Source organism: Triturus cristatus, chromosome 6, assembly GCF_964204655.1.
Source record: "Triturus cristatus chromosome 6, aTriCri1.1, whole genome shotgun sequence".
NCBI lineage: Eukaryota > Metazoa > Chordata > Amphibia > Caudata > Salamandridae > Triturus > Triturus cristatus.
In genome coordinates, this window is record NC_140589.1 from 92,026,221 (window position 1) to 92,045,124 (window position 18,904).

An 18,904-nucleotide genomic window follows, 5' to 3' on the forward strand; every position below is an offset into this window, starting at 1 on the left:
CCAGGATGGGTCTGAGATTTCCGTCTACTTTCGGTACCACAAAGTAGTTCGAGTAGACCCCTTTGTTCCTTTCCTTGTAAGGCACTGGCTCGATGGCTCTCTTTTCGAGCAGCTTCAGTGTTTCCTCTCTGAGTTGATCAAGCTCTTGACCTGAGCGTTGCCTTCTTTTTGGTTTTCTGTTTGGAGGCGTTCCCTCCAAGTCCACGCAGTAACCGTGTTGCATGACGTTCAGTATCCACTTGTCTGTGGTTATACGTTGCCATTCCTGTAGGTAGAGGCCCAGTCTTCCGCCTACCGGTGTTGGATGCTCGTAGGCGATCGGGTCTCGTCCCCCCCGTTTTTGCATTGCGCCTCACCCCTGGGGGTATGTTGGGGGTGAGTGTCCCCATGCGTGCCGAGTCACTTAGATGAGGGTTGGTCACCCCCTCGTCTCCTTTGGCCCCGTCCGTTTCCCCTCCCGCGAAAGGACTGGCCCGAGGCTGGTACTGCCAGTTTTGTTTTTGCTGACCTTGCTGGCCGTGACCGTTACCCTGCTGTCCTTGCTGGAACGTCTGGTGCGACGCTCCCTGCTGGTTACCCCCTCTACCGTAGGGTCTCCTAGTTGGAGTGCCTCTTCTCATCCCCCTGAACTGTAGGGCCCCCATGGACCTCGCCGTCTCGTTCTCTTTCTTCAGCTGGCTGAGCTTTTCGTCCACTGTTGCCCCGAATAGAGTGTTAAGTATGTTGCTCTGCACCTCCTGTTTGAATCCAGAGATTCTCAGCCAGGCCTGTCTTCTTTCGGTGATCCCTATGGCCATCAGTCTGCTTGAAGTTTCCGCCCCGTCCAATGCAGTCTTAATGCAGGAGTTGGCTATATTTTTACCTTCTTCCACAAGGTGGGAGGCTCTTTGGCGGTACTCTTCAGGGAGGTGTTTGACTAGTTCCCCCATCTCGTCCCAGTGCTGGTACTGGTGTCGATTGAGAAGCGCATTGGAGTTCGCCATGCGCCAGTGCATTGCGGCGTTCCTTTCGACCTTCCTTCCAGTGAGGTCCATCCTCCTGCTTTCCTTATCGGGGGGTGGCCCGAGGTCGCTGGCACGTTGGCCCTTCTCCTGGCCGTGGAAGCGATGATTGAGTCGGCAGTGACCGCTCCCTTGATGTAAGGCGGGTCCAGGGAGGAGTGCTTGTACTTCTTCTCCGTCCTGGGCGTGATGAACCAGCATGTGCTGGTTCCTTAAAGGCCTCCTTCCCTTGGTTCATTACACTTTGGAGCATGGGAAGGAACTGGCTCCTCGTCTGAAAGGGGACCAGAGTCTCGAGAAGGAAATCAGGTTTCGGTTTCTCCTCGTCCAGTTTTACCCCAAAGGCTGCTGCAGCACTCCTGACGACCATATTGTACACCCCGATGTCGTCGGGCGGCGAAGGCCTCGAAGGATACGTGTCCACGGGCTCTTCGGGATTTTCGGCGTCGATGTCTTGCCATTCCAGCTTGTGAGTGGTTGATGGCGCCGAGCCGTAGAACGACTGCTGGTCGTCTTCCTCGTCTTCGCCTTCATAGTAGGTGCCTTCTTCCTCCTCCTCAGGATCTCTCGGCAGCCCTTCGGCGTCGAATTCGTCCTGTTCCTCGATCTCGACGACGTCCGTCGACGGAGTCGTTGGAATTCTGAATTGTTTCATCTTGGCGTCGAACTCCTTCCTCTGAAGGATGCTCTCCATCTCCGCCTCGAGCCTTCTCTTCTTTTTCTCCATCTCGGAGATGCTTTCGACGTCGACCGCAGGTCTTTTCGACGGAGCTTGCGTCGACGCTGGCTTGTCTTTCTACGTCGAACGCCCCGTTTCGTGGGCTATCCTCGACGAACTCTGCCGTTCGGCGTCCTTCGGCACCAGGGAGTCCTTTTCGCAGGATCCGCTCGGCCTTTTGTCCATGGATCCACCCTTGGTCGTCGAAATTTTCGGCGCCGGTGCTCCTTTTGAGGACTTTGACTCAGATTTTCGAGAGTCACTCTCAGGTTTTCGGGGCCCTTTCGGGGGTTTTGAACTTGACGATTCTCTTACCTCGTCAGGCGTTTTCTTGTTGGTCTCTACGACCGTGAAGTTATCAGGTCCCTCGGCGATGTTGTCCTCATAGTCGGTGGAGAGGCCCAGATCGTAAAGCGACGGGGCCTTACCCTTGCCTTCCATGCTGAAGTTGGCTCTTCTTTGGCGTTCTCTCACCCGGAGCGTCTTCGGCGCGAAAGCTGAACAGGCGTTGCAGTCCTTGCTCAGGTGGTCGATCGGTAGGCAAAGGTTGCAGGCCGGATGCTGGTCCTTCTGTGCGAACTTGTGGTGGCAGTTAGGGCAGAATTTGAATGGTGTCTTGTCCATTGCGCTCAGAGCCTCTGAGTGCGCATCTTCCAAGGGCGTCGAAGAAAATTTGTGAAAAACTCTTCCTTCTTCGCGTCCCGGATGTAAGTTATTCCTCTCTGTGATCTCAGTAGTTCTTTCCTCGCCGAAACTCGCGTTTTCTCCTTCTTCCTTCGATTGAAATCCTGGAGCTTCTCGATGACGATCCAGACCCAACGGCGGAAAAAAGAATCTGAAGATGGCGCCCCAAAGGTGGGACTTCCGCAGGAAGCACGATGACGTCACGAGAGGTGCACCAAATGGTGGGACGTCGACGCCCACCTGGGCTACAAAAAAAACAAAGGAAAGACTACGAATCCGAACCCAGCCAACCAGATCGCGGAATAATGCACAGCATAGTGAATCCAGAAAGATTCACGCTGCAAAACTATAATGTATCCAAGATCAATTTTAAAAAAAAAAGTCAAAATATTGAAATTATGAGAATTCCTGATGCAGAGATACTAGTGTTGGGACAAAAGCAACCCACATGGCAATGGAAAGATGTGATACTCTGTTCTTGTACATTTTCAAAATGGTGCTGATGTATTTTAAGCAGTGAGCTTGACTATCACTAAAGTCCAATGAGGGCCCCATAGCAAAGTATAAGCATGTTTAAGAGGGAACTGCTACCCATTCAAGAAGTGTTGGCATAGCAATTTTTGAGAGATTAGCGTTTGGGCACCGTTGTTTTTCCTAGCAGGATGCAACCTAGGGCACATTACAGTGACTGAAGATGAAACTCAATCTCTGCATATCTAAAATAAAAAGAGTTGGATTAGGTTTTATAGCTCCTCTGAGTCAGAGTACCTTGAAAGGGACCAGAGTGCAGAAGAACAAAACCACATTTAAAACATTACCCACTAGGCTAAACATTCAACAAAACTAAAGCGCCTAGTGCTCAGGAGATCGAAAAATATTTGAGGGCTTTTTTGGTCTAGACCAGGGGTACTCACAAACTTTCTCTTGGGGGCCAAATTTACAGTGTGGTTTGCGGCCGAGGGCCGCACCTTGGGGGCGGGGTCATTGGGGGAGGGGGCGGGGCTAGAGCAACAAAAAAAAAACTGTGACCATGAGGTGGAACACAGGTCCCTGCAGCGGACAACACAGGTCCCTGCAGCGGACGCCTTCGTCCACTGAGCCACCGGACCCAGCATACACATATCTCTCTATCTCCCTCCCTCCCTCCTCCATCTCCCTCCGTCCTCCGTCTCCCTCCCTCTGTCTCCCTCCCTCTGTCTCCCTCCCTCTGTCTCCCTCCCTCTGTCTCCCTCCCTCTGTCTCCCTCCCTCTGTCTCCCTCCCTCTCCCTCTGTCTCTGTCTCCCTCCCTCTCCCTCTGTCTCCCTCCCTCTGTCTCCCTCCCTCCTCCATCTCCCTCCATCTCTCCTTCTATCCGTCTCCCCCTCTCTGTCTCTCTCCCCCTGTCTCCCTCCCCCCTCTGTCTCCCTCCCCCCTATGTCTCCCTCCCCCCTCTGTCTCCCTCCCTCCCTGGCTCTCTCCCTCCCCCCTCTGTCTCCCTCCCTCCCTGTCTCCCCCCATCTCTCTCCCCCCATCTCTCTCTCCCTCTCCGTCTCCCTCTGTCTCCCCCCTCTCTGTCTCCCCCCTCTCTGTCTCCCCCTCTCGGTCTCTCTCCCTCCCTCTCTCCGTCTCCCTCCCTCTCCGTCTCCCTCCCTCTCCGTCTCCCTCCCTCTCCGTCTCCCTCCCTCTCCGTCTCCCTCCCTCTCCGTCTCCCTCCCTCTCCGTCTCCCTCCCTCTCCGTCTCCCTCCCTCTCCGTCTCCCTCCCTCTCCGTCTCCCTCCCTCTCCGTCTCCCTCCCTCTCCGTCTCCCTCCCTCTCCGTCTCCCTCCCTCTCCTTCCCCCTCCCTCTCCTTCCCCCTCCCTCTCCTTCCCCCTCCCTCTCTGTCTCCCTCCCTCCCCCTCTCCCCCTCTCTCCCTCCCTCTCCGTCTCCCTCCCTCTCCACGTCTCCCTCCCTCTCAGTCATGGTTACCTTTTTCCTTTTACACTCATTATTCTGAAATTAGTGAGTGCTTTTGCATGAAAAGGTAAGGCCATGACTACAGGGCCCGGAAGGGACCCGTTTCAGGGCCCATTGCTTATATTCTTTCAAAACATAGGCAGTATGGTATAAAAAGACCACATTCGTAAACACACAGTCGCTGTACACATTTTGTTTTCCAATTCACCCATCAAGCAGGTATTTCAGTACCTCCAGGCAAGGTGCACTTTCCCACACAGGGAAAACTATGTTGTTCAGAGAGAGAGGAGTAAACAAAAGTATCACTTCACTGGCAAACACTGTAATGTGGCACTAATGTGTTTAGGTGTAAATAAATCAATCTGGACATCGTGCAACCACTCTTGCTTTAATTAGTTATTTATTTTTCACATTTGGAATGTTTTATTTCTCTCCACCTGGAGGCTGCACTTGTGTCAGAGAAAGACAACGTTTCCAGCAAAAATGTTATTCTTTTTTGGATCCATTTCACAGGGGAGCAAATAAACGAAAGGAGGAAAGAGAGGGTAATACCCGTTTCTTGAAGTCTCGGTTTTCACTAACTGAGGAGCGAGACAGAATGAGAGGGAAGACTCTGAGGCTTAGATGCCGTCACCGTGGTGTGCGCGCACAGTTTAATTTATGGGGACTTGGGAAGGCTGAAGGCGCAGACGTCTCCCTCGCTTAGAGTGAGGGGGCCCCTGGAGAGTGGGGGCCCCCGCACCGCGGGGGCTGCGTTATGCCCCCGGCAGCTGAGGCAGCTTCCCTTCCAGGACACACACACAGCCCCACCCGAGTACTTCACAGATCTTTAAGAGACCATTTGCATGATAACGAGGCTTTGTTGTATTTCACCTCTTAGCGCCCCAGCAGCTCCACGTGTTTGCTGACACTGTTAAACAAACACCGGTACGATGTCTGCAAGGTCCGCGGGCCGCCAAGAAAGGCTTGCCGGGCCGCTGGCGGCCCGCGGGCCGTACTATGAGTACCCCTGGTCTAGACAGTGATATGATCCTCTTGTTTACGATACTTTTGTAATATAAATAATGTTCAGTAGTCCAGGTGTAGGTTACAATTAAGAGCCATAGTAATGAGCCCCACCAGGAGCAGTCTTCCTGCTGCTGCTCAGCCCATACTCCACCTGACTCTCTCAGACATCCAACATTCCATGCATCACCATGCACCAACAATGCACACCTCACTCTCACTAGCTGAGCAACAGGTATAACACATCTCCTTCCCTTGCAAGAAACACAAACATATCAAAAGCCCATGGACATCTGCCACATATTAGAGGCAATCAATAAAAGAGTGAAAGATGGACATAAGTAAGATGATTTATTAAGTAGTTAAGATCAAGAGCTATAACGAAGAGCCCCACCAGGAGCAGCCATCCTGCTGCCCAGTCCATACTCCAACTGACACTCTCAGACATGCCTCTCCTACGCCGATGATACTCAGTTAATTCTAGTAATAGATAAAAACTCCAGCAAGGCAAAAGCGAATCTCCAACTCAGCCTTACAGCTGTTTTTCACTGAATGCAATCCAACTATCTGAAGTGTAACAATCAAAAAACGAGATGATGCTGCTTGGAAAAACCAAACCCCTTCTTGGCTAGCCTTTGGTGTCCTAAAGATAGCTTCAGTTACATCTCAAAAAGGTGGCAAATCAGTGGCAGTCCTAGGGACTAAAGCCTGGAATTCTCTACCTATCCACCTCCGGTTCTCTCAGACAGGACCAACTTTCAGGAAAGCCCTGAAAACCTAGATCTTCGGAGCTCCAGACACCCTAGTTCTTTCACTTATCTGAACCTGCAGGACACCAGCTGAATCTTATGTTTCGGCCCGCCATAATGCTCCTCGGAGTGACAGTTGCGCTCTACAAATACGATTATACATACATATTATACATACATACAGACATCCAACATTCCATGCAACACCATGCACCAACAATTCACTCCACACTCACACTGGCTGAGCAGCAGGTATAACAAATACCTATCTGTATTTTAGGTAGACCTTACCTGTAATAAAGTCATTTTCCTTGAAAACGTTAAGTACAGACTGCACATCAAGATTATTACCCATTATATCACACGGTTTCCGAGTCTCTAACCTGACTCTACTTAAATGATTAAGCCTTGCCTGCTCCACCCTAAGAAAACAAGCGATAAAAGGAAGTAATTGGTCATTCAGTTTCAGTGCAACTGTCATGATGCCCCAGGACAACAACTGTTGAAAAGAAAGAAGAAAAAATAAATAAGTGTTCCAATTGTATCCTAGCCCCCATTCACTGCTCTGGGAAAAGACCTCATGTTGAGCATCTAAATATTTAAACAGAGGGTTCTAGGTGGCATGTGCAATGGAACTGCAGAGAAGGTATGGGGAGCCAAGATGAGAAAGGAGACAGACTGCTGTGGGTTAGAACTTGAAAAGGTGATTCATAAGAATCACATCCCAGAAAACTTGTGACCTTTGGCATGGAGGGAGCCCAGAAGAATGAGCCGAAAGCGTACAAATACCACTAAACAAAGGCAGATATATACCAGGTTAAAAAATACATAATACCAGTGCGAGAGGAAGCTGCTAAACACTGTGCAGTATGCCCCAAATATGTGTTTTTAAACATCACATTTCTGTTTGAAAGGTATTCTGCTTGATAGCCATGGCCAAACATCAAGAGTTACGGAGACAGGAGGACTGGATACAACATTATTTATAGTGCACACAAATAATACTTTGATTCAGAAAGTGACAACCACTGGCTAAACAGTCAAATGACAAAAATGCTTAGGAGAGCAGCATGTTGTAAGTAAGTGGGATTTTTCTTCATTACGGACAATGTTGCCATTAGGGAGACAGCAGGAGGAAGCCTCCAGTCAAAAGAAAGAAACCCAGCAATAACAGCAGGCTGAGAGTTAGCAGGCTTGTTGTGCCTGCGTGAATTTACAATAGTGCCTTGTAGAATATATCCTAGGGGAAATAGTCACCTAGAAGCAGACTTCTCGATTACTGAGGTGGTAGGCACCTGTGTGGGGTGGATGAACAGAGCTCTCTGTAGAGAGAGTAACAGCTGCATGAACAAAGGGGCTTGATGGGGTCATTGAGGTATGCTCCATGCTTGCAGCATCTGAAAGGGCAGGGTTTTTAGAAAGAAATAAGGTATGCTGCTCGATTGGGGGAAAACTTTGTTCTCAGTAGAAGACTCAGGCGGGGGAAGAAACAGTCCATCAACAAAAACACCTCAGAAACATGTGGTTAGTGCCACTATGGTAAAATTTCAACTTGGTGGGTGGTACATAGGATGGTAATGCTGTAAGCGAGACAACTGTGTTCCGTTCAGTAGGTGGGATGGCTTGTTGCTATTAATATGTGTGAAAAGGGAGGTTAAAGCTCTTTTCTGAATAGGGTACACTTTATCGTCTTAAAGAGCGCAGTGGCCAGCACATTTAAGAAATTCAATCAAAATTTACATCAAAACAAACAGGATGCTCTATAGAAGATGAGGGGCAATGTCTATGAAACATTTTCTGCCCACATACATGGTTTCACTGAAAAACATAGCTGAAGCAATTATATGTAGCTCTACCTTCTGCCTTTGTGTATTACTTACAAGACATCTGTATTTTTTAACAACATCTTGAAGGGCATCTTTAATGAAACAGAAGATTTTCTTGGAGTCCTTAATTAGTGTATTCTTGAGGTACATAAGCTCCGAAGGGAGTGTCTGAATAGTCACCAGGTCCTCAGATAGCCTCTGCAGGATTATCATGACCATTTCCATCTGGGTCTCCTAAAAGGTAATAATTTAAAGTAAAACAAAAAAGGTTAAAAAAAAGAGTTACCGAAGGCATTCATACTCAAGCCATTGCCTTTCATAGCAACAGAGGGCGGTGATTTAAGAAAGCCAATAAACAAGCTAGATAGGCCTGAATTACCGGTGCCTGCTCCAACCAACTGGACCAAGTCTGTTGCCACAAGTATTTTGGAACAAGAAATCAGGTTAAAAAATGGACGACATTGTAAGCACTTACCTCCTCGGCATGGCCTATTACAAGGTTGTGCTTTATCCATTTTAAGCATTTGTTCCTCTTAACATACTTACCGAGATAGGTTTGATACTCCTCTGGCACTGCTCCAGAAATAGGTCAACAAACCAGTAGATTTGCTCACACAAAGTCGCACGGTCTGCCAGAGTTATACTAGCAAGTAGTAGTAAAAGATAGCTGGGGCTAGTGAAATTCACATTACATCACTAAGTAAAAATAGCCAAAACTAAAACTATGTACTTGCACAAACACCTGAGAAGAAACCAAATGGTTCTTTTTGTGTTCTCCCCTAAACAAGTTAGTTACATTTTGATCTAGTTAACACAGTTGTAGGAAAGTGGATTATTAGGTGGTGTGGTTGTGAGACCTCACCATTTAAGAATGTCACAATCTTTATTAGGCCCACTCCGGTTTCTTAAATAAAACCCTTAGCTCAGTCCTGGTTAGCGGTGGCACGGAGACCTCAGGCTTAATCAAACGACCAAGGCTAAAGCATTCACAAGTACCAAGGCAGTTGAAAAAGTAAGAGTCACGAAAGTAAAAATCTGACCGCAATTTATAAAATAGGATGTATTTTTATCTTACAATAGACACCAATACAACACAGATCTATTGAGCGAAATTGGAGATATGAATTTTCAAAAAGGCAAGTAAATCAATGTAGTTTACTCACAGAACACGCAATAAACCATTGCAAGCTGTTTGCCACAATTTAGCCAGCTGGCTACTACGGTTACATCGCTTCACTTGGATGGGCTGCAATGAGGTGGAGGCCAGTCACAGGGACCACTTAAATCTGGGGGACTGTTATCTATCGGGTCCAGTAGTCCAAGTATTCCGAGTGCATTTTTCCAATTTATCGCTGACCAGCAAAGATTCGGTCCTGATATACAGGTTGCTGGCGTTGGTGAAGAAATGTGGTGAGTGTGTCTGGGGCCACCCTGGGATCCATGAGCATCAGTGGTCGTCTCCGGATTCAGGACTCCATATACCATGATGCAGCAAGGGAGTCCAGGGCAGGTCTAGTCTACACTGGTCTACTAGTCTCCCAGTTACAGCAGTCTCAGTTGCTGCTTACAGATAAGCAAATCTTTTCCTTCTGGGGAGCATGTCCACTTCGATTTCGGGTCCCATGGGCTTGGGGACACTATAGGAAGGTCAGAACTTGGTTGTCTCGGAGGCACTTCGGCATGCAGAAGTGGTCAGGTGTTTCAAGACAGCTCGGCTCTCGGGTGGTGCAGGTTTCCTTAGCTTTTGGTGCTCCTGAAGCCAGTGCTGCAGCTGTGTCTCTGCTACCAGTGGTAATACTTCATTCTTAATCCTCTAGGCAGTGCTGCTAGCTGCTTCTCTGGTCCCATTGGTACTTCCTCATTCTCAGTCCTCTAGACAGTGCTGCAGCTGCTTCTCTGGTTCCAGTGGTAAATCCCAATTCCAAGTCTTGTATACAGTGATGCAGCTGCGTCTGTTCATAAATCCACTGTACTCCAAACCAAAACACATGGGTAAAAGACATTGTCATTTACAACGCCAATAGCTCGAAATCTTAAAAATGCAAGACCTTTTGCATTGAAAATGCTTGTTTTTACAGTCCTGGCTCTTGAGAAAGATAGCTTTTCGGTTTGGTGCTACAGAAATCTAACAGCTGACATGATGGCCTAATCCACACTGCATATCCTCTACAACCAAAAACATGTGAACAGTGGCACTACGCTTACAAAGCACCGCCGAATTACTATGCGTCACTTCGATTAACTTTCAATGATCGTGACTAAAGGTTGCTTGAAACAGCGAGGTCAATGAAACTTCCTGTTTAACATGAACCTAACCTATCGTGCAGCTGCTCCCATGCTGTTTTCAGCATGAGAGAACTGTCAGGATTGGATGGAGCACGATAACCAGCTCTCCTTTTCAGACTGGAGGCTTGAGCAATATCGTGGCAACTATGTGACAGCTGCTGGACAGGTGCGGGTAGAAGTGTGCATGTCAGGCAGGACATGGCAAGGCAGCTGGCAAATATGACATGCGCAAACGACTTCAATTGTAGTGCACAGGCTCCCTACAAACTAGGTCCTCTGTGCCCGTACTTATTCCCTAAAAACATATCCACAATTGATACTTCTGCCCCCTCTAAGTCCCTAGTAAATGGTACCCTGGATACCTATGGCCTGGCAGCTGAAGAGGGTCCTGTGGTACACCCCTCACTGGAACCATGCCACTGCCCTTGAATCTTGCATGCCCCTGTGAGGTGAAAAATCACAAAGTCAACTTGGCACCAAGACTGGTTGCCATGCCAGCAAACACTGCCTGAAGGTAAACGGTAAGTCACCCCTCTAGCAGGTCTTACAGCCCTAAGGCAGGATGCACTATACCCCAGGTGAGGGCATATCTGCTTGAGCAGCAGATATACCCTTATATTATTAGGGTCTATTCCTTAATGTTGTGTCAGTGAAGCCACAGAGAGTAAATGGGCTGGGAATTCGACAACTTTAGCTCCACAGCACCATGATGGCTTCACTGAAGCAGAAGTGTTTGGTACCGAAGTACTCCTTTCAATAAATCCACAGTGATGCCAGTGTGAGATTTATTGCACTATGTACTCAGAGGGCACCTTACAGGTGCCCCCTGAAAACCTACCGACCCTGGTGTGGTCTCTGACAGGCTGTAGGCAGCCAGCCACCACCAGACATGTTTCTGGACACCTGGGTAGAGAGCCCCTGCTTTCTGGGACCAGAAACAATGCACACCCTGGGCAAAGGTGTTACACCTTCTCCCCTAGGGTGGGCCAGTGCTTGAAGGAGGAAGCTTCAAAAGGTATGCACATCTGTAATGCGACCCCAAGTCTCTGCTGCTAGCAGCATATGGCAGCCCCTGGTTTACACTCCCACTTTGGGCGGGAAAACCAGCAGAAAACCTCAGGCAAATAGGAGGTGTGCCCATCTCTGCCAACTTCACCCCAAAGGTGGGGGAGGCAAGGTGAAGCACATCTTTCAGTCTCCGCCATTTTGAAGTTGGGGGACTCTGCAAATCAGGGCTAGGTCTAAGCACCCTTCAACCAGAGGGTGGCATAATAGAGGTTGTAGTCACCCCAGGTAAGGTGCCCATTGGCCCTACCTGCTACTACCCTAAATTTAGTATTTAGGGGGCTCCCCCAGACCTAGTACTCCGATCTGAGAGGACCCAAGACAACCATGCAGACAAGACTGAAGACGATGACTGCCTTGGCCCCAGCCCTACTGGCCTGTCTCCAGCTTCTGCAATCTGTGACTTGTCTTGCAGCCCGTAACATCTGAAAACCCTGGGAGGACTTCTGCCTTCAAAAAAGACTTTAATCTCCCATGGACAGCAGACGTGTCCAGAATAAACAAAATTCCAGTGCTCCGAATTCAGCTGGAACCACGATCCCTGCTAACTCTGCACCAGACGCCCAAGGCCCATGTCTGAGTGGTTCACCCGTGCAGTGAAGTCCCCCCAGCGATCATGACCTCGTGTCCCGTGTTGGATAACCTCTCCTGATCTCCACAGCGGCGCCTGCAGTGTGAATCCAGAGGCTGCCCCGACTGGCTCCAGCAAGATGACTTAACGTCGAATGGCACCCAAGCATCCAAAGCCCCTGGGTGCTGCTGAACAGACGGTGTCCTATGACCTCCTACATCTCTACTTATCTCTGTTGTCGTTGGTCTCCCTCCTGCAACCTCTGTGGCCACACCCGCATCCCGTTGGCCAAAAGAAGAAACCTCATTGAAAAGCACTGGGCGCCCAATGTCGAAATTGAACCCTGCACCCGGCTGCCCCTGTGCCACACATTTGGTGCTGCTTTGTGCCCCCCCTCCCTTCCCATCCCCCCGCCTTATCCCTAATCTAACCGCAAAGCTTGGCCTCCGCAACCGATCTACTTACCTGAAAACAATGTGGATCCAGGGAACCCAAGTCTCCATTGAAAAGCATAGAGTCGAACTCAGATTTTGACCTCTGCACCCAGCCGCCCCTGTGCTGCTGGTGGTACAGTTTTGATACTCCCCTTGCCTCTTGCTGACTTTGGGTCCCAAAGACTGGAATTGTAAGTGCATTACTTATCTGTTTAACCACAATATTGTTTTACCCATAGGATAACATTGAACTGTGCTGATATTTTCTAAGTGTCGATTTTGCTAAGTGAAAAGTATTTTTATTGAAAAACTTACTTACTTTACTGTGAAGATATTGGTCCTAAAATAAAATTAAAATAAAGTATATTTTTCTAAAATTGGTCTGGATCTTCTTGAGTCGTGTGCCCATTAGTCAATGTTGTGCAATAAATGTCTTACACACCTCTGTGTTAGGCCTGAGGCTGCTCGCCCACACTACCCCTTAAAGAGCACTTTGGGTTTTACACTGAGCCCTGCACACTTTTGCGGACCCAGCAGGCTCTCATTCGTCAAAGCGCACACTGTTGTCGGTCAGGACCAGCAAGGGGGACAAAAACAGCACAGCAGGACCACTCTCGGTGTTGGCCTCTGCCATGCTGATGTCCCTCATCTGCAGGTCGGTGATTGTGTTGGAGTCTGGACTGAACTTTCAAGACGCTTTGTAACGGTAAGGGTCCGGTACCACCAGGTACTGGTGCAGGAGGGCTTGTGGAGGTCATGTCGCCTTTAAGCTTGGCAGGATGACAGATCCAACCTCCTTGTGGGTTGCTGACCTTCTCCTCGGCAGCTACTATTCGGTGGACCTGGTGGAAAGCAGCTTCTTTAAACTGGACATCGTGGTCAGTACCTGCAGGCGAGTAGCTCCACTACTCCAAGGGAGATTCTGGCTGCTTGACGAAGTGCTGCCAACCCTCAGGGGCTTGTGAGGATGCACAGCTGCAGGACGAATGGGCCTTTCCAACTGTCAAGTTTCTCTTTGGCAGACAGAGTTTGGCACCAAAAGTCCACAGCAATCTTCTGGGTATTGGCTCATCAGTGTCTTCTTCTTTGTATTCAGTGGAATCTTTATAAAAATCTTTTTATTGTAATTATAATCAAGGCACAAGGGAATCAGATAGTACATATAAGCATTGTATCCAGACATCAGCAGTTTTTCGGCAATTGGCATATTGATATTACATATATCGTAACAGAGGACAATATTCTATCCATTAAATTCCCATCTCCCCGTCATTTTCATCTTCGGACTCCCCCCTCCGCCCGTACCCCTGGTGGCTTACAGATGTATCCCCTGAATTTATTCCAGGCCCCCGAGACCCTGCTCCACTTCTTAGGACATCCTCGATTGATAAGGATTAGTTACTTACCTGTAATCCTAGTTCTCATCCAGGGGTATACTCATCAAAGTCAATCTATGAATAATCCCCGCCCATGTGCGGGATCCCGGAGCATATAGAAAATACATATATATACATATATATATACATATGTGAAAACATATAAATGCAGCCTAATAATGTTCAAAACATGGCAATGCTGTAAATTACATATTTTTGCATAGTAGTGCCCCCGTAACCCGTAAGGAAAAAAGGAAGCATCAGGCAAATTATAACACAGCACTGCTTTATTGCCATAAAGCAACATGTAATTGTAGGCATTCGCCAGTAGGCTGCAGTAGAGTATCAAGAAACCAAGAAAACTGACACCTTGCCTTTAAGGCATTAGAGTAGGGGGACCGTACCTTTAAGGCCTGCCTGTGACCCCCTGCTCCCATGATGCACTACAGGTGGCAGTTGGGCCAGTTCTTTTTGGCGGTGCCTCCGCACCTGAGTAGATCTGCCTTCCATACATCACTTATTTAAAGAGAAAACATTGCTCGTCCGGGGAGGTGGGTGGGTCGCTTATGACTTTGATGAGTATACCCCTGGATGAGAACTAGGATTACAGGTAAGTAACTAATCCTTCTCATCCAGGGGATACTCATCAATAGTCATAATCAATGAATAGAGTAGCAAGCCCATACCCAAAGTCTCGCGGATGAGCAACAAAGCAGTTAAAACATACATTAAAAAACACATCTTGCATTACAGTTATGCAAATAGGTTCCTCAAAGAGGCCTGCCCCACCTGGGCGTCGGCCTGCGCGTCTGAATCTAGGCAATAATGGCGCGTGAAAGTATGGACTGAGCGCCACGTAGCCGCTTTACAGATCTCAGACATGGGAACATTGCGAAGGAGTGCTACAGTAGAAGCTTTCCCTCGAGTAGAGTGTGCTCTAGGTTTACCCTGCAGAACTTTGTGGGACAGTTGGTAAGCCAAAGCTATACAAGAGACAATCCATCTAGAGATAGACCTCTTGGCCGCAGCCAGCCCGGTATTAGTGGGCCCATAGTTAACAAAGAGCCTGTCTGACTTTCTAAGAGTAGGGGTCTTAGCTAGATAGAATTTCAAAACCCTCCGGAGGTCAAGAGAGTGTAGAGCTCTCTCCGGGGGTGTGGTCGGCTGAGGAAAGAAGGTGGGCAACGTGATCACCTGATTAATATGGAAGTCCGAAACCACCTTGGGCAGGAAGCTCGGATGAGTACGGAGCACCACCCTATTAGCATGAAACACAGTGTAAGGTTCCTTGCAGCAGAGGGCCTGAATTTCACTAACCCTACGGGCCGAAGTGATGGCTACTAAGAAGGCAGCCTTCCAGGTCAGATGTTGCAAGGAGGCCTTATGAATCGGCTCAAAAGGAGCTCCCATCAGCTTAGAGAGAACGATGTTCAGTTCCCAGGAAGGGCAAGGAGACCTCACAGGTGGGTAAACTTTCTTAAGCCCTTCTAAGAAATCCTTTACCACTGGCATCTGAAAGAATGAGGTCTGGGTAGGAGACTTCCTATAGGCTGTAATAGCAGCAAAGTGTACTCTGATGGAAGAGTACTTTAACCCAGAATTCGCCAAGTACAGTAAGTAGGGGAGAATAACCTGTTCTTGACCCCGGATCGGATCAAGGGTGTTATCTCTACACCAGAAGCAGAATCTTTTCCATTTAAAGCCATACGACTTCCTCGTGTAGGGCCTCTTTGCCTCCCGAAGAAAGCCCATACAGTCCGGTGGAAGATCTAGATGTCCGTACTGGATGAATTCAGGAGCCATGCCGTCAAGCGGAGGGAGGGGAGATTGGGGTGGAACACTCTCCCCTTGTCCTTGGTCAGCAAGTTTGGCAGGCATGGCAACCTCCTCTGTGGTACCTCCGACAGCTGGAGTAGATCTGGGTACCACCACTGCCGGGGCCACTCCGGTGCTATTAGGATCATCCGAGTTCTGGCCCTGTAGAACTTCTGAATCACAGCCGGGATGAGAGGGAGAGGAGGAAAAGCGTAAAGCAATGTCCTCGACCAGCTGATCAAAAGCGCGTTCCCCTGCGACCCCCGTTGAGGGAACCTGGAGGCGAAGACGGGGCATTTTTTGTTGTCCGCGTCTGCGAACAGATCGATGTCCGGTATGCCCCACAAACGGAAGATGTCTTGAGCGACGTCTTCGTTGAGCACCCAGTCGTGCGCTTCGACGAAGTCTCTGCTGAGGCCGTCCGCCTGCACGTTCAGGGTCCCTGGCAGGTGCACAGCAACGATCGTCAGGTTTCTCGCCAGAAGCCATTTCCAGATTGACTGGGCCTCCAGAGACAGGACCCGTGATCTGGTCCCTTTTTGCTTGTTCAGATAGAACATAGTTGTGGTGTTGTCCGTCTGAACCTGAACATAGTCGGTCTGCAGGGATGGGTACAGGGACTTGAGGGCGAGATGGACTGCTCGTAGCTCCAAGAAGTTGATGTGATAGCTCTGTTCGGTAGCGGACCAGAGCCCTTGTACTTGAAGCCGGCCCATATGAGCCCCCCAGCCCTGCATGGAGGCGTCTGTGACCACCGTCTGTGTCGGAGGCGCCTGATGGAAAGGGACGCCGTGAAGCAGATGGGAGCGCTTCATCCACCACCGGATGGAATCTTTGGCGGCTTGATGAAGGGTAATGTGATCTTCCCAGCGGCCGGACCTCTGCGACCACTGATCCTCTAGGTCTTGTTGCAGAGGACGCATGTGCAGACGTGCGTTGGGCACGATGTAGATGCACGAGGCCATGGATCCCAGGAGAGATGACACTTGTCTGGCTGTGGGATATTCCGTGCTGAGAAGCGTGCGGCTTTTTTGTAGCATGGAGGATAACCTCTCCTCCGAAGGACACACGCTTGCGCTTGAGGAGTCTAGAGAGGCGCCCAGGTAGTGGATCCGCTGAGTTGGATTGAGGATCGACTTCCTGTAGTTGACCTGAAGGCCCAACGAGTGTAGAAGGTTTAGGCAGAACGAGAGATGACTCTGGAGTCGAGCCGGAGTGGAACTTTTTAAGAGCCAGTCGTCTAGATAGGGGTAGACGAATATCTTCCGTTTGCGGAGAAATGCAGCCACCACCGCCATGCACTTTGAGAACGTTCGTGGCGCGGACTTGAGGCCGAATGGCAGGACCTTGTATTGATAATGTTGGCGAAAGATGTGAAATCTGAGAAACTTCCGATGTTTCGCTGAGACAGGAATGTGGAAGTATGCATCCTGTAAGTCAATGGCACACATCCAGTCCCCCTGGTGTAGATGTGGGAAGATCTGGTGCAGTGCTAACATCCTGAATTTTTCTCTTCTGAGAAATCTGTTGAGTAGGCGGAGATCGAGGATGGGTCTGTAGTCTCCGATCGCTCCTCTTTTCTGAACAAGAAAGTACCAGGAATACACTCTCTGATTTCTCTGCCTGTTTGGAACCTCCTCTATGGCGTTTTTGGAGAGGAGAGTGGCAACTTCGTCCTTCAAAAGCTTGTTTTGGCTGGGAGGGAGTGGCTGTTTTCGTGGGGGTACCTGTGGAGGGGGAGATTTGAACCTCAGCAAGTAGCCACGCTCTACAATACTCAGCACCCATCTGTCGTTTGTAATTGCATTCCACTCTGCCAGGTGAACGGTAATACTTCCTCCTACCGGAGTGGCGAACGAGCGCGGAGGAAGTAAGTTTTCACTGTTTGGGAGGTTGCTTGTTAGAGGACTGCTGCTGTTTAGCATTTCCTCTTCCTCTGCCCCGGCCCCTTTGTTGAAACTGGGACCTCTGCTGGTTTTGAGAGGACCATTGGGGCGTTTGAACGCGCTGGTGAAAGGCACGTTTGTCGCCCTGGCGAAAGCGCTTGCGGAACTCTTTGCGCTTTTCCAGTCCCACAGCCTTTACGGTGTCCAATTCAGTTTTCATCTTGCTCATTTGGTCGTCCGCATGAGCTCCAAATAGCGATGATCCATTACACGGCAGGTTAAGAATTATTTTCTGCGCATCTGGTTTGAGGCCCGTTAATCTGAGCCATGCCGAACGGCGGGAGCAGATGCCATGGGAGTAGCCATGCGCGGCTAGGTCTGATGCATCCGCCGCTGCGCTTATTACTTGGTTGGCCACCAGTCCGCCTTCTTGGAGGATCTCTGTGAAGTCCTGCCTGTCCTCCCTAGGCAACTTCTCCACGAACCTGGCCAGGGAATCCCATAGGGAGCGATCATACCTCCCCAGCAGGGCTGAAGCGCTAGCGACCTTCATGTGCGAGGCAGAGGTGTTGCACATTCTCCTGCCGTAGGAGTCCATCAGCTTGCTGTCCTTCTCAGGGGGGACAGAAGCAGATACTGAGGCTGAGTGAGACTTCATGGCCGCCGCCACGATCACCGAATCCGCTGGCGGGTCCGCCCTCAAGAATAAAGGGTCCTCGGTCGGAGCCTTGTACTTCTTTGCTATTCTCGAGGGAACCGAGCCCGCTGTAGCCGGTGTAAGGAACGTGGCCATCGCTGGTTCTAACAATCCTGGCACCAACGGAAGCAGAGGTCTGGGAGCTGACCGATGGTGTAAAGTGTCAAAGATCACAGAAGTGGGTGCCTGAGGGACGTGCAGAGCGATGTTCAACTTCTGCGCCCCTCTACCCAGGACGTCCGAGAAAGTTATAATGTCATCCACCGGAGACACTCGCGATGGAGGCGTGGATGAAAAAGTAGGTGAGTAGTCCCGGACTGAGGATCTTGTGGAAGAAGTCCCAGTGGACGACCTGGTGCGTCGCCTCTTGTGGGAGCGTTCACTATGGTGAGCCTTTGACCCTGATCTGCGCTTGGACGGAGATCTTGGACGTTTTGGCGCGGTGCGACGGTCCCTGGAACGAGACCGGCGCGGTGAAATTGGCCTTGAGTCCCTCGCAGGTGATTTACTCCTGCGCGGTGGGGAGTACCTGCGGGAGTAGTCCGATCCCGGACTCCGACATGCGCCAGCGCCCACATCTCGTAACCAGCGCGGTGACAGTCCGAACCGCTCTGGAGCCTCGGGTGATCCTTCCGGAGATATTTGCACGATGTGCAGTCCTGGAGATGATGACTGTTCTCCTGGGGACCTCTCCGCGGGCGCTCCAGTTTTCGCCCTCGACGTCGAATCCCTTGACGTCGACGACGTCTGCGTCACCATCGGCAAGTGTGAGGTATGCCGTTCTGGTCTCGACGCCGATCGCGGAGACCTTGACGTCGATCTCCTCTTCTCTGGCACCTGACGTCGGCTAGATGAC

General features: G+C 49.9%; 1 protein-coding gene across 1 annotated transcript in view; it reads right to left on the bottom strand.

Annotated features, from left to right (window-relative positions):
* Positions 1–18,904, bottom strand: part of LOC146813810 (exportin-5-like) — a 1,013,804-nt gene that overhangs the window by 826,660 nt on the left and 168,240 nt on the right. The window contains exon 5 of the mRNA XM_085610267.1: positions 7,973–8,152. Coding sequence (XP_085466393.1) covers positions 7,973–8,152 — 180 coding nt within the window. The remainder of the gene's footprint in view (positions 1–7,972; positions 8,153–18,904) is intronic.